General features: G+C 39.6%; 2 protein-coding genes across 3 annotated transcripts; both read left to right on the top strand.

The window, feature by feature from the left end:
* Positions 1–40: 40 nt before the first annotated feature.
* On the top strand, positions 41–3,596 carry LOC306867452 (protein PET117 homolog, mitochondrial-like). Its single transcript, XM_079413109.1, has 3 exons — positions 41–227; positions 1,372–1,541; positions 3,330–3,596. Exons 1-2 carry the CDS (start codon positions 132–134, stop codon positions 1,522–1,524), a joined length of 249 nt encoding a protein of 82 aa, XP_079269235.1. The 5' UTR covers positions 41–131; the 3' UTR covers positions 1,525–1,541; positions 3,330–3,596.
* Positions 3,338–15,045, top strand: LOC306867451 (cysteine-rich protein 2-binding protein-like; the record flags this gene model as incomplete). Of its 2 annotated transcripts, XM_079413108.1 has the most annotated exons (10): positions 3,338–3,596; positions 3,763–3,884; positions 4,104–4,225; positions 4,978–5,159; positions 6,262–6,681; positions 12,084–12,664; positions 12,748–12,881; positions 13,995–14,170; positions 14,243–14,433; positions 14,512–15,045. In XM_079413108.1, 10 exons carry the CDS (start codon positions 3,338–3,340, stop codon positions 14,683–14,685), a joined length of 2,361 nt encoding a protein of 786 aa, XP_079269234.1. In that variant the 3' UTR covers positions 14,686–15,045. The 2 variants fall into 2 exon arrangements, with proteins under 2 accessions (XP_079269234.1, XP_079269233.1); XM_079413107.1 differs by having other exon boundaries at positions 13,995–14,433; positions 14,512–15,039.
* Positions 15,046–15,345: the final 300 nt, after the last annotated feature.

Raw genomic sequence — 15,345 nt, 5'->3', positions numbered from 1 at the left:
CGGTAGGCGGCAGTAAAACGCCCGACAACCTACAGAAATCACCACAAAAGAATCCACTCCATTCTGTTATCAAAGTGCCTAGCCGTCTGTCATCCTGCTGCACTAAAATTATCCAGTAATGCTCAATAACTATGTCTAAGACCTCTAAGGTGGTCCTGGGATTGTCGATAGTGCTCACTATCAGCACCGTTGCAGGCGTTCATATCAAGCAGAACTGGGACAGGCAGGTAAAAACACTCGTACCCTACTAGCCATATGAGCACCATGCCTGTATGAGGCACTATTATTCATCTATTAATGTAGTGTGCAGTATGCATGTTATTAAAACGTGCTAGAGAATGTGTTTTAATGTTTTTATCTTGTGCAGTACAAAAACATACTACGGTTATTTTAATGTATTAACGGTAACAGTTACTGTGTTATTTTGGCTGAATTGCTTTGTTCGGAGAAATACGTTTATTTTAACTAAACGATCATTTGACCTCTGGCAGTTGCTGTTGTTGCAGTTTATAAGTGTGTTCAAGCTACTGTTTTATAATAAATATCATTTTTTTGGTATGGGAACTTACCGTGTTAATGAGTGTTGGGGGGTGACGCATTACAAGTAACGCGCGTTACTTTTTTAAAGTAACTAGTAAAGCAACGAACTACGTTTTATTTTAGAAGGACATATCTAAGTTACTTTGTCCCATAAGTAACGCCAGTTACTTTGTTTCCCATGTCTTGATTGACAGCTCTCGCGTTGCCATGTTGAGAGAAATCAGGAGTAAGTGCCGAGGCGTTGTGTGTGAACATGATCTTACTGTAGTTCTAGATTCAGTAATAAAAAAGGCAAATGCAAACTCAGAATATTATACAAACCTGCAATAATTAAATATGTTAAATAAGACAAATATTTATGTATTTAATCCCATTTTATTAACCAATGTTTTTGCTACTGACCTTTGATGATCCAATTCAACCATACTACGCCAAAACGACACATTTGTTTAATTTTTGTAGTGTCGAACTTTCTTCTCCTGCCTCAAATTATTTCTGCAATTTGTTTGAGCAGGTCCTCTACTGTACAGACATGAATTTACATTTCCTTCAGCCTGAGGCGTATTCATTTCACTTTTGTTTTGAAAGGGCTTTTACATTTGTAAAATAACTTTTTATATTAAAAACAAACAAGGAGGTCCTGCCCAGATTTAAAAAGTAACTAAGTGACACAATTAGTTACTTTTTTAGGGAGTAAATCAATATTGTTATGCATTACTTGTAACTTTTCCCAACAAATAAGCTATACGTTGGGTTATTACTTCGAATGCCACACCTGAGTAGTATAAAATGTGGAGTGTTTAGATGTTAACACATCTGTCACATTCGCAGAGGCTGCGGGACGGAGTTGTGCGGGATCTGGAGCGCGTGGAGCGGAAGCGTGAGAACCTGCGTGTACTCGAGGAGCAGATCCAGCTGACGAGAGAGCTCCTGAACGAGCGCGACAGACAAGAGGCTGAAGCAGCGCGACCATACAGTTCATAAACTGACTAGTTAGACTGGTACAACAAATTATTATTATTATTTACAGCTAGTTTACAGCTGTATAACGTTTACTCGGGTTTCTCTCACAACTATGAAAATTAACCATGGTTTCACCAAAAATAAAAAAAAAACATGCTTACTATAGTTAAACCATGGTAGCCACAAATTAACCATGGTTTTGCTACACTAACCGAAGTTTAACCAAGGTATTTCTAGTAAAACTGTGGTTATACAAATGGTAATCAATACGGCAAAAAAAAATCTATGGTACACTTTTACTACAATAAAACCATGGTTGATTTTCGTAAGGGTGGTAATAGTTGCCACTGAAATACTGTGGTTAAACAAAACGTACTTTTGATAATTGCCATTTCAATATCATTCACCATGGCTAAATATGAATGCATCTTATTATATAAAGAAAATGTTTTATTTGAGTTGACCCAGAATTTTACTTGCCTTGTCAAAAAAATGATAAATAATTGTTATAGTTGTCATTGTTTGTAACCCATGTAATCTTGTATTCTAATTAATAAGATCACCAAAATTTTAGATACCTGTAAAACTTGTCTATTTCAATATTCTCTATTCCTGCCAGCGCAACTAATAGAATGTTCAAACATTTTTAAAGACAAGTAAAAACTCAGAACAAACAAACAGATGAATATCGTATAGCAAAAATGAAACTGTGATGCGAAAGAGAATTCAGTTGAGTGTTCACACTCTGTCTGAGAAGCGGGTTCTTTGTACAAACAAACAAAAAAGTTGGTTAGTCAGAAATTGCATGCTGTCTGAGTAGAAACTACATTTGAATTTGACCTTACTTCACAAGCATTAAAAAAGTATGTTCTATATGTGACCCTGGAGCACAAAACCAGTCATAAGTAGCACAGGTATATTTGTAGCATTATCTAAAAATACACTGTATGGGTCAAAATTATCGACTTTTTATGCCAAACATTATTAGGATATTAACAAAGTCCCTTTCAAGGAAAGTCCGTTAACTTGGCTGCATTTTTTGCAACGCCTTCGGGTAGCTCAAACAAGACCAAGCCCTACCTAAATGAATGGGGGAATCCTGAAATCTCATGTTTCATGAAGATATTTTGTAAATTTCCTACCGCAAATATATCAAAACCTAATTTATTATTATAATATGTTTTGCTAAGGACTTCATTTGGACAACTTTAAAGGCGATTTTCTCAATATTTACATTTTTTTTGCCCCCTCAGATTCCAGATTTTCAAATAGTTGTATCTCAGCCAAATATCCTATCCTAACAAACCAAACATCAGTGGAAAGCTTATTTATTCAGCTTTCAGAAAAATTGACCCTTATAACTGGTTTTGTGGTCCAGGGTCACATATCGTATGAATTGAATATGGGTAGTATGAAAGAAATTCAGATGTACTACATCTGCCATGTTGTCACAGTCACGTGCTCTACCAGCCTTAGTTGCATTGATTCACTGCCACTCATAAATCCTCTCCAGTGGCCTCATGGGATATTAAAGTGTCCATCGAATGCGCACTTCAAAATTTCGACAGAAGTATTTGGTCATCTGAGTATTTTTTGGTTACTGTTTTTCAAATACGATGAATCCAGACTTACTTTTTGGCTTATTGTAGAGAAGCATTCGACTGCAGCTCAGCATGTCTCAGGCTGTGCGAAAATACTGAATTCAGTTCTCTTTCGCATCTTACTGCGGTCGAATGGTTTAAATTGGCAAGAGCGTCCTGAGAGTCATTCACACTGGCCCCAGTCCTTGTTGTCCCTGGATCTAATCACTTCCTCTTATCTTTTAGATTGAAAAATGGACAGTGGGGACCAGAGAGGACTTGTGGCACAGGATGAGGAGACCATGTGCACGTCAGCCTCTGAGGGTCTGGAGGAGGGTGAGGTGGAGGGAGAAACTCTCCTCATTGTGGAATCAGAGGACCAGGCGTCTGTGGATCTGTCTCATGACCAGAGCGGAGATTCTCTGAACAGCGACGTCGGCGAGGATGGAGAGGGAAGCTGGAATGAGGACATGTCGTTCTACTGCGACAAGTGCCACAAGTGGATCCCAGCTGGTGAGAAGACCAATGACAGAGGACGGCACGTCTGATACACCCTCATGTGACCAGATTAAGACGTGATGTCTAACTTGTGATGAATTTGTTCACTCAATAAAGACTGGTCTGAAAAAGTACTTGGTCTCAGAGCTCTCTTTCTTTTCTTTCTCCTTATATGGTTCAGCCCAGCTACGTGGAGAGCAGCCAAGCTATTTGAAAGGAGACAACTTTTTCAAGTTCACCTGCTCGGACTGCGCCGAAGACGGGAAGGAGAGTTTTGAGAGGATGAGGCTGACCTGGCAGCAGGTATTTAATCTGGAACAATTAAAATAAATGAAACCATATTTAGTTAGCTAGACAAAGCGGTCTAAAAGAAAATCTCAGCTTCTGACCTTGAAGAAAATCTGCTTTACAAACAGCATTACAAAACTGAAAAAAATAAAGAGTCATGACATGATTTAATTCTGTATTCTGGCAAAAAAAAAAAGAAAAAAGTCTCTAAATTGTTTGATTTTATGCTTATAGGTGGTGATGTTGGCCATGTATAACCTGTCTTTAGAGGGCACCGGACGACAAGGTTACTTCAGATGGAAGGAAGATATATGTGCATTTATTAGTCGGCACTGGACCTTCCTGCTCGGTTCTAGGTGAGACTATCAAAATTTGATCAAATACCTTATATTTTATAAAGTGATTATAAAAGACATAAGTATCGGAGTGTCTATTTTTACACTAAGTGCAAATACTCCACCTTGTTGGCCGAGGCTATTTACACTAACTCTGCCCACCAACGTGGGATTGGGATAGTCAACACTACAAAAGAAAGCTGTTATAGACGATAAAGCATGTACTGCAGTCTTCTTGACACAATCAACCCGGGTTCGAACCCGCCTTTTGCTAAACTTCTTTTCCTCCCTTTCAAATCTCATATCACAACGGAAAGGCATTTATTTTCATTAAAATGAAGGAAATAATCAAAAAGTTGAAAACAAAGTGTTTGGTAGGGTTAGTAAATGTGTAGGGAGGGCTTTATTGTCCAAATAAGGTGGCATCCATTTAATAATTTGAATTAAATTTATAATTTACACTCAATATGTTATTATTGCATACTGTTTTATAATGTAATACAATACTGAGGTGCAGAATATTGCCACTATTTGCAATAAGTAGTATAGCATATCGCTACAAAATACTGCTATTTTAACATGGTGTAAACAGAATCCATTGCTATTTGTTAATAGCATCCATCGCTAAGAAAATGTGCCATTTCCACGTAGTGTAAATAGCATCTATTGCTGTTTGCACTTAGTGTAAAAAGTCTTTATCGATATTTACACTTAGTGCAAATAGCCACTGCCAATAAGTATGTTAAGTATGTTTTATGATTATACACTCTCAGGAAGAAGACATCCACATGGTGGAGCACCGTGGCAGGGTGTTTGTCTGTCGGCAGCCCAACATTTTTTCGTTCAGGAGCACAGGAGTTTGGAGAACCTGGCTGGTGGAAGCTAGTCCAGAATCGGCCACCTACTCTACGGCCCGATGGGGAGAAAAGCTCTGTGGCTTCACTTAAAGCCAAAGGTAGTAGTATTTTACATTAGAATGAACTAGGTTTGGCATGTTTTGAAAAGTGGTCAACTGATATAGGTTTAAATAAAAAAAATTATGTTGAAGTCGCAATGTAACAAGTATCGACAGATAATTTTTTTTCCGTATTGTGATGAACATCCAGGCGAATGCACTATTGAAAAGAAAAAATGTAGGGGACTTGGTTCTATGCATCGGTTGTTGATTGAATGGAGGCAGATCTGAATACAAGCTTGCAGTTATTTGTAAGAAAGGGACAGGGTTTAACCAAACTATATTATTGGAGGTCTGTCATTTTGCCAGGCATTTTGATGAAAAATTACAAGGTTAAAAATGTCAAATATCATGGATGAATCATTCACAATAACATAGAAAGGGAGAATTGAAATTTCATGCTGACTGTAAATGTAAAGCTGCAAAATACATCAGTAACTTATTGGTATCGTACCTGAAATTAATAATAAAACGTTATTTTATTAATGTAATTTGTAGCAGATCTTAAAATAAAAAAAAAACTAGTGTTTAAATCCTGTGATTATTTTAAATTTATTTAGATGAAATAGAAGTATAGTAGTATTCACCTTATTTTCCGATGTAAAAGTAAGCCATTTTCTGTGAATGTGTGAGATTTTCGTTTTATTAGCTGTTATAGGTAAAAAACTAGAAGAATAACAGTGTGCAGTAAAACCATTTGCGCTACAAACCAGTGTGTTTATGATTATGATAATACATAAAAATTATATGATATCGAATAACAGTTCGCAATACTAAAACCTTAATTTTTGATTAGTAATATGCATTGCTAAGAACTTAATTTGGACAACTTTAAAGGCAATATTTAGATTTTTTTTAAACCATCAGATTCCAGGTTTCAAATAGTTGTATCTCGACCAAATATTTTCCTATCCTCACAAACCAAACATCAATGGGAAGCTTATTTACTCAGCTTTCAGACGATTTATAAATCTCAGTTTCAAAAAATTACCCTTATGACAGGTTTTGTGGTCCATGGTCACACACAATTTTTGTACTGCAGTATTTTTCCTTAATTTTAAATGTAATATATCATTTTTGGATCTTCACGTTGTTTATCTAGCTGTGTCAAAGCCGTCCCTGGACCCCATAATCACCGTGGAGGGTTTGAGGAAGCGTGGAAATCGGAACCCAGTGGAAAACGCCATGCAGCTGAAAGAAAAGCGCTCCCGAACACAGGAAGCTAAAGAGATCCGGCGCGCGCAGAAGGAGGCGGCTGGGTTTCTAGACCGCAGTACCTCATCCACACCTGTCAAACTGGGCAATCGTGTGCGACGGTCAGAGCCGTATCTGGAGAAGGGTGAAGTCATTGACTTTTCCTCTCTCAGCTCCTCTGACAGAACCCCGCTCACCTCTCCCTCCCCCTCCCCTTCGCCTGACTTCTCCGCCCCTGGAACACCCGCCTCACACTCTGCTACGCCCAGTCTGCTGTCAGAGGCCGATCTCATCCCGGATGTCATGCCCCCTCAGGCTCTTTTCCACGGTGAGATGCTGCACTTGGTAACTGACCACCTACTAATGGTCACTTTTCTAAGCAATTAGACTTAGACTTTCCACCTGATAGATGCTAAAATGGGCGAAAAGTTGCCATAGACTTACCCTGAGGGTCTGTATGTACCCTGACACCAGGGGTCAGTTGCATAAAGCCACTATGTTAAGACTGTCTTAAGAACTAGTTTGACCAATTAGCAGCTATCCAAGAGGTAATCAGTCTTACTTTTTCTATTCAAGGGCCAATCTACCTTTTTGTAAATGACTTGAATATGACTTACAACTAGTCTCCAAGAAAACAAATTAGATCATGAACTTTTAAGACTAGTCTAAGCAGTTTATGCAACCAACCCCAGGTGGCAATCACATAGCAACATTCTAAGAACCACCCAGGACATCCTAGCAACCAAATAGCGACATCCGTACAAACAAACTACCCTGGCAACATTTTAATATTTATAAATGGAAAAAATGTTTTGTGAATACAAAGTTGCTCTGATTAAAAGCGACTGCCAAATGCATAAACATGAATTTTAATAACCACACAACACCCTGACAACCACATAGCAAAATCCTATTTATTACCCCCAGAACACCCTAGAAAAGACATAGCATCTACCCAGGCCACATTCTAACAACCATGCGGAACACTCGGGCATCCACATAATAACATCCTAACAACTACCCAGAACACTTTGTAAACACCCTTGTAACCACCCCCATAGTTCTCTAGCAACATCCTAACAACCATGCAAACCATGAAAAACATCCTGGCAGCCACACAGCAACATCCTATTGATGACCACCCAGAACCCCAGAAACCAAACAGCAACATCCTTACAACTACCCAGAATGCCCTGGCAACATTGTAACAATTTTGTGGAACACTCGGGCAACCGCATAACAACTAGGGCTGGGCGATAAAACGATAACGATATGTATCGCGATAGACACGTGAACGATATCAATAAAAAATGTGTTCGATAAAACGTTCGATATTTTTTATTCTTCGTCGGAAGAAAACAAGGCTGCGAAGCAAGTTTGGTTGCATTTAACAAAGGCACTCGCTCTCTGGTAACCTAGCAACGTAGGGAGTGACACGCTAACAGCCAATCATGTAACAGTATCTTTTTGGTTGCGCCATATCGTTGTCTCGTGTCTAAGTGCGCACGCGCAAAAAAAAAAAAAGTGCGCGCACGCGCGGCTGAGAGTGCACGTCTGCAGCCAGACCCTATTGGCTGGTCTGCTGGATTCCTCTTCATAAGCAGAAAATGAGTGCCGCAGCGAGCGAGGAAATTGTAAATAAAAGAGAAAGTCAGCTCCCAGTATGGCAGTTTTTTGGATATTATAAGGCTGACCGTAGTCAGACCAAATGTCGTCTGCAAATTATGCAAGACCGTCGTCCCCGCCAAGACTGGTAATACCACGAACTTGATGTACCACCTTAAAAAAAATATCAATAATTATCGATATCGACCGATATGAAACACTGATATCGTGATACAGTTTTCAGCCATATCGCCCAGCCCTAATAACAACATCCTAACAAACACCCAGAACACTTTAGAAACGCCCTTGTAACCACCCATAGTTCCCAAGTAGCATCCTAACAACCACACTAAATACCCTGACAATGACACAGCAACATCCTAACGAACACCCAGAACACTCATTACACTATTTAAATGACCATCCAGTACGCCCTAACAAACACACAAAACACTCTAGAAAACACACAGCAACATCTTAACAACCACCCAGAATGCCTTGGCATTATTCTAACAACCATGCGGAACACTCAGGCAACCGCATAACATATTAACAACCACACAGAACACTCTAGAAACGCCCTTGTAACCACCCATAGTTCTCTAGCAACATCATAACAACCATGCAAAACATCCTGGCAGCCACATAGCAACATCCCATTGATAACCACCCAGTACACCCTAGTTACCAAATAGCTATATCCGTACAAACTACTCAACTACAAGAACATCCTTGCAAGATTCAAACATCCAAAAACTGACAAAATGTGTACTGTGAATTCAAAGTTGCTCTGATTAAAAGCGATTGCCAAATGCATAAACATGAATTTAATTAACCACACAAAGCACCCTGGCAACCATATAGCCACTTCCTAACAACCATGCAACGCACCCTGGCAACATTTTTACAACCACGTAAAACACTTGAGCAACCACATTAGAATATTCAGTCTATGACCATTCAGTACATCCTAACCACACAAAACACCCTGGCAACAACATAGCAACATCCTATTGATGACCATCCATGGGTCTCATTTATAAAACTCTCCGTAGATTTCATCCTAAAAGTGTATGTACGCGCACAAGCTAGATTTTGCATACGCATTAATTTTTTCAGATTTATAAAACCATGCGTACACCAGAACCTGCGCAAAAATCCCTTTATAAATCCCAGTCAGGGGAAGATTGTGCGTACGTGCATCTCCACCCCGACTGCTCCCAGAAATCACCATATATGGAGCTTGCAACGCCTAGTTTTACTGTACATTTCCATGCATATTCCCATTCACGTGACACATGTTTAACACCGTCAAAGGTACAAGACATTAAGGAACTATGAGATCCTGACTGTAATTCCATTTGGGCCATAGCCTACACATTAATTTTTATTGCTAAACATTATCCAGTATCCTTGTTACGTTTTATAATGAAAATATCCACGCCACACCCTCCGCAATCCGCCGCATCCCAGTACTGTGTTCGGAAAGGAAAATGCTGTGTAGTCTACTATGGGACCCCAAAAGGGAATAAATACGTGATGGGAGGAAAATATATATTTCAGTAGCCTAATTTCTCTCGCAGTTATGTCATTGGGTACTGTATATAGCCTAAATTGTGGGCATCAGGGAGCTGCTATGCCTGCAACTGAAACTGCTTTTTGCTTTTTAGTTTCACTTTCGAGATTCACGATCGCACATACTCTGTTATACTATGGAACGGCAGTACTTACCACACATTTTACAAGATCAGGTGTTTGTCAGTTGTGCTTGGGATCTGCAAATCATTCGCTATCGTCTCAAGCTGGTCACACACTGGATGAGAAGCTCAGCGTCGCGTCTTTACATTATTTAGAATCGTTGCTAGGCGCTGCCGGTGTGCGTACGCTTATAGAAATGTATGAATTTTAAAGATGTGGCACGACACGGCCAGTGTGCGACCAGCTTCAGTCATCTCTCCTTACTCTGTCTGTTAATGTGGTAAGGGAAATTTTATGTACTGTAACAGGCAACCAGATTTGTCATCGTCCATCGCGATGTTTCACTGCAGACATAATCCGATGCCAATTTTGTAGATATCGCCCAACCCTAAGTTGATCTCATTATTTTACACAGGTCATATAGTATTTCAATTGTTTTAAACAATTCAAATCAAATTTAATTTATGCAGTTTTGCTGATAAGGTGAACATAAGCTGAACATCTATTTTTGTGGAAACAGCTGATATAATAGGCCTGATATATTTTTTTCAGTGTAAATACAATTGTCTGACTCTGCGAATTACTGAAAATATTTTAAAAAGGAAATGTGCAAATCTTACCGTTTTCATTTAATGGTATCCTTCAAATACAGTGGTATTTTTTATAATGTTTTGGAGATGTCTTTTCATGACATCAATACGTCCATGCAGCTGTGGTTGTACGGTAAGATATTATCATTGGTCCTATTCAAACCAGACAATGGACTGACCGTTCGACCACTGTATCCAGCTGTGTCCGCCATAATAGAGAGAGGCGACACTGCGCCGGGAGAGAGACCTCGCGCTCGCGGGGCAGTACTGGAGACATCTTCCAACTGAATGATAATGTTTTTTTTTTTTTTTTTTTTTTTTTAAGTCGCTAGGTTTGTTAGTATGTATCCGTTATGGGAAAAAAGCCGAAAGTCTAAAGAGTCTGAAAGTTACTAAATATTGTTCTAAAGTCGCGCTCGTGTGTGAGACGCGGGAGCTGATGGCAGCGGGCGGTGGATATTATTGTGGTCCGCCCAGGTAAAGTCTATGTGTGGGAAACACTGACCATATCCGGACACAATATTTTAAATTAACCATTCGGAGATGTCCTGCTGTAGCTGCTGAGTTGCAACTTCTTCATCTGGTGCTTCTCCATCCGGATCAGATTCTGGGTCAAACTGAAAAGCTCGAAGGACTGCGTGTCTACGAGCCATTGCGATACATCCACTGTCAACATTACCGCAAGCTGCAGGCCACACAGCCACCCTCCACCTTGCCCTGCCTCTCTCCTCCTCATTAGCATTTAAAGCTACAGACACAGAAATGGCTCGCCTAAGGAAAGCTCATTTTGGGACTGGCTCGTAGTGGCTGAAATTCTGCACCAAGGCTGAATTTCGGGAACGAGACTTCAGATACAGTACTAGGGACCTCTTAGGCCTATATAAAAGCATCCAAAAAACAGCATGCCATGGGACCTTTAAATGACCTTTAAATGGTACACCCTAACAACCACACAAAACACCCTGGCAACCACCTAGGAACATCCCAAGAACCACCCAAAGCACCCTAGAAATGCCCTTGTTAACCTCCCATAATTCCCAAGTAAATCCCTAGCACCCAACCAGAACACCTTTAGGGGCTTTCGCACCGGCGGAACCTTTTCATATTTCCTAGAACTAATTGCGGAAGCTCCTGTTTTTTTTGGTGTTTTCGCACCACAGGAACTGGGAATGGTTTTAGTTCTTGGAACTCTATTTGGGGAACTAAATTAGCTCCTACTTCAGAGTAGGGTCCAAAACAGTTCCATAGAAACTATCAGTGACACAAATTTATGCTGATTGGCCAAACACATGAAACACTGGCTACCTGACATTTTTAAAAAGCCATGTAAAAATATTTACTCCACAAACATGGAAAACAGTGAAAATGGCATTTAGCTATCTGTTGTCTGCAGCATTTAGTCACATATTCATGCACTTTCAATCGCGTAAATTGTGCGTTTACATTCAATCTCCGTCTTCACGAAACCTACAACACACAACAAAAACCGCTCTGATCACAGTGTCCTCCATTCACCGGTTGTTGATGTTTGTAATTGCCGCGCATAAAGAATGCAACCAGGAAAATGGCCCGAAGGGAAATTGGTTCTCTAGGAACGACCCTGCTGTTCAGTTTCTAGAACTAAGTCAAGTTTTAAAACTTAAGTTCTTGAACTAACTAGAACTACGCGGTGCAAAAGCCCCTTTTGTTACACCTAGTAACGCCCTACCAACCACTCCTATTTTTATAGTTTTATATATTGATAGTTTATTCATATTTGGTAATGAACATAAAAACTGTTAGGCTTTTGTCACAGCATCTTGTTTATTGACCTATACATTGTGTTACTTTCCATCAGACGATGAAGAATTGGATGCCGAGGGCGTTATCGACCCCGGAATGGAGTATATTCCTCCTCCCAGCATGCCTTTGGCTACCGGCACCATCTTGGTCAGAAAAAAGATACGTCCAGCAGAGCTAATCAAACAAGAACTGGAGAGTGAAGACGAAGAGCGGGGTAGAGATGGTGAGGAAGACGAGGGCCAGGATGAAGGCTTGTTGCCAGCGGGACGGGGGCGTGGGATTGAGCGGAGGAAGGTTCTTCAAGATAAGGGCGAGGGCTGCGTATCTTTGACCGTCCCGCGCTACACGTTCATTAGCCTTTACGAGGAGCGTTTGCTGCTTCACAGGCTGGAGGCGTGTCCGCAAGCGCTGGCCGTCACGCCACAGGCCAAAAGACTGCATCGCAAGCTACTCGTGCGTCAGGCGAAAAGAGAGCGAGGGCTCCCCCTGCTGGATGTGGATCAGGCCGTGAGCGCTACACTCAGTCTAGTGGGAGGGGTGTATGGGGCACAAGGGGGTTTGGCCAGCCACAGGACGAGCGGAGAGGAGAAATACAGAACCACCAGCCAGGACCTTCGAATACTTGATCGCTTTCAGGTAAGCCGGAAGAAAACATGTAGCTACACTATGTATTGTAACTTCTATTGAGATATTCAATAAAGTCTTGTTTTGTTCCTTAGTCAACAGTGACCGTAAGGAAAGGGTTTTATCAGCACACAGTGTCGTTCTGTCACAGGCTGATGGGTTCTGATGCCTGCATAGATCAGACCATCAAGAGTCCCTACACGTCCAGGGTGCTCAAGCCGTACATCAGGTAAACATTCTGAACATTTACGACAACTTAATTTCTTATTATTACAAACTGCTGGGATTTGATTCATGGTGGAAAACCAGATTTATTTTATTTTTTTTGCTATTTTGAAATAAGAGTTTAAAGATGAGATAAAAGGACAAAATAGTGGCAAGTCTGTCTTGAAATTAATCAAATTTTGAGTACTTCTGGTTCGTGAAATGGATTTTATAAATTTCTGACAATTTTTAGTTACTTTAGGAATTAGATTACATCAATGTTTGAGTAATAATGATAATGGAGATTAATGAATCAGTTTCTTTGACATCAAATATATGAAGAAAAAAAAGTAGATAAGATAGTAGTACAATAAGTAGATAATAAGACTCTCAAAATACACATTTATTTTTTCAGATTTATGAAGTATTTCTTATAGATTTCATTTTTAGGATATTATAAGTATACATTACTGTTACAAGGTTTGGGGTCAGTAAGATTTGTTTCACGTTTTTGAAGTCATTTATGTTCACCAAAACTGCATTTATTCGAAAAATACAGTAAAAATGGTAATATTGTGGAAGTATTAAGTTAAAGTAACTGTTTTCTGTTTTAATACATTTTTGAAATGTAATTCAGTTGCTGTGATGCAAAGCTGAATTTTCAGCATCATGACTCCAGTCTTCAGTCTCACATGGTCCTTCAGACATCATTCTAATATGTTGATTTGTAGCTCAAGTAATTTGAAAAGCAGCATTGATGCTAGATATTTTTGATGGATAGAAAATTCAAAAGAACAGCAATTATTTAAAATGGTAATTTTGCAAAATTGTGTTGATCAATTTAATGCATTTTTGCTAAATAAAAGTATACAAGTAATATGTATTTCTTAAAAAAAAAAAAAAAGTTCTGACCTCAAACCTTTTGAACTGTAGTGTATTTTTTAAATAATGTTTTCTTAAAAATTTGTGTAAACTCACCCCAAGCTGATGTTATGTTCGAATAAATGTAGATCATTTATGGAAACTGCTGCAAAAACAACTTGTTTACAAAAAATGAGGACATTAACATACGACCATGTTTACAAATCCCAAAGTGACCCATGTGTATGTTTATGATAATGTGTATTATTGTGTGTAGGAGAGACTATGAGAGTCGGCCGCTGAAGCTGCGTTTGCTCTCAGAGATCCGTGCGTATCCTCACAGGAAGGACACAAATTGGGTAGCTGGACCTGACGCACCTATAGACTACTGCTATGTGCGGCCAAATCACATCCCTTCTGTCAACTCCATGTGCCAAGACATCTTCTGGCCTGGTAATCATCTTTTCAAACAGATTTTGGGTGAATCTAGGTCCCGATGGAGTAATAGGTTCTTCTGTCTATCAGGTATTGACCTATCGGAGTGCCTCCAGTACCCAGACTTCAGCGTGGTGGTGCTTTACAAGAAAGTTGTCATCGGTTTTGGCTTCATGGTGCCGGATGTGAAATACAACGAGGCCTACATCTCCTTCCTGCTGGTGCATCCTGAATGGAGGCGAGCTGGTATCGCCACATTCATGATCTACCATCTCATTCAGGTGAGTCAAAAATAAATCAACCACGTTGAGTTAACGAGCTTCAGCTGATACAGGAATCTTCCTTTCTCCTCTCTGTAGACCTGCATGGGAAAGGATGTGACCCTACACGTATCGGCGAGCAACCCTGCCATGCTGCTCTACCAGAAGTTCGGCTTCAAGACAGAGGAGTACATCCTGGACTTTTATGATAAATATTACCCAGTGGACAGCAAAGAGTGTAGGCACGCATTCTTCCTGCGCTTACGCCGCTGAGGAGCCTACACTTTGGGTTTTGTACAGTGTGTAACTTTGTTGTCATGTGACTCGGATGGCAGTCAGGGAGTGTTTGTTAGTGTTATCACAGTCATATTTGTTGCGTTGTTAACCATTTGAGGCTTAGTGTGATTTATGTGATTTTTATTTTATATTTGGTTCAATGTTTAATCCAAAGCGAAAGGATTTGTTACTCTGTACATGCATACACCAGCATAACTATCTTCCTTCTGCACCATAAACACAGCTAAATTATATTTTTCGTAGTTTAAAAACTTTTTACCACTTTTTTGTTTTGTTTTGAATTCACACAGTTGCGCAGATAATGTTGCCACCTGTTAATTAAATATCAAAATGTTTAATAATGTGTTGGTTCTTTTTTATTATTTTTTTTTTATGTCAAAAGTGCAAAAGTGTTTTGGTACTAATTTAAACATTTTACACAAAGACATTTATAATTATTGCAATATAAATAAAAATGGTAGTGCTGTTTGGTCATGCAGAGAGCGCAACAAATGATGAGAGCACGCACATTATCATGTAAACAAAAACTTATTTTCAATGCAATTAAATGTTTGACAGCAGTCTGAAGATAGAAAGACCTACAGACAAAACATATGCGCAAACATCAAATTGGAAAGGTTTGATGACGGAGAAAAT

The sequence above is a fragment of the Barbus barbus genome (assembly GCF_936440315.1).
Source record: "Barbus barbus genome assembly, chromosome: 49".
NCBI classification, from domain to species: domain Eukaryota; kingdom Metazoa; phylum Chordata; class Actinopteri; order Cypriniformes; family Cyprinidae; genus Barbus; species Barbus barbus.
This window is presented reverse-complemented; position numbering and strand designations above follow the sequence as displayed.

What these genes read in the sequence shown, in the direction of transcription:
- LOC306867452 (XM_079413109.1), top strand. Translation starts at nt 132, where the DNA reads ATGTCTAAGACCTCTAAGGTGGTCCTGGGATTGTCGATAGTGCTCACT. An exon ending in AGCAGAACTGGGACAGGCAG is followed by an intron (nt 228 to 1,371) that starts GTAAAAACACTC and finishes TCACATTCGCAG; the next exon opens with AGGCTGCGGGACGGAGTTGT.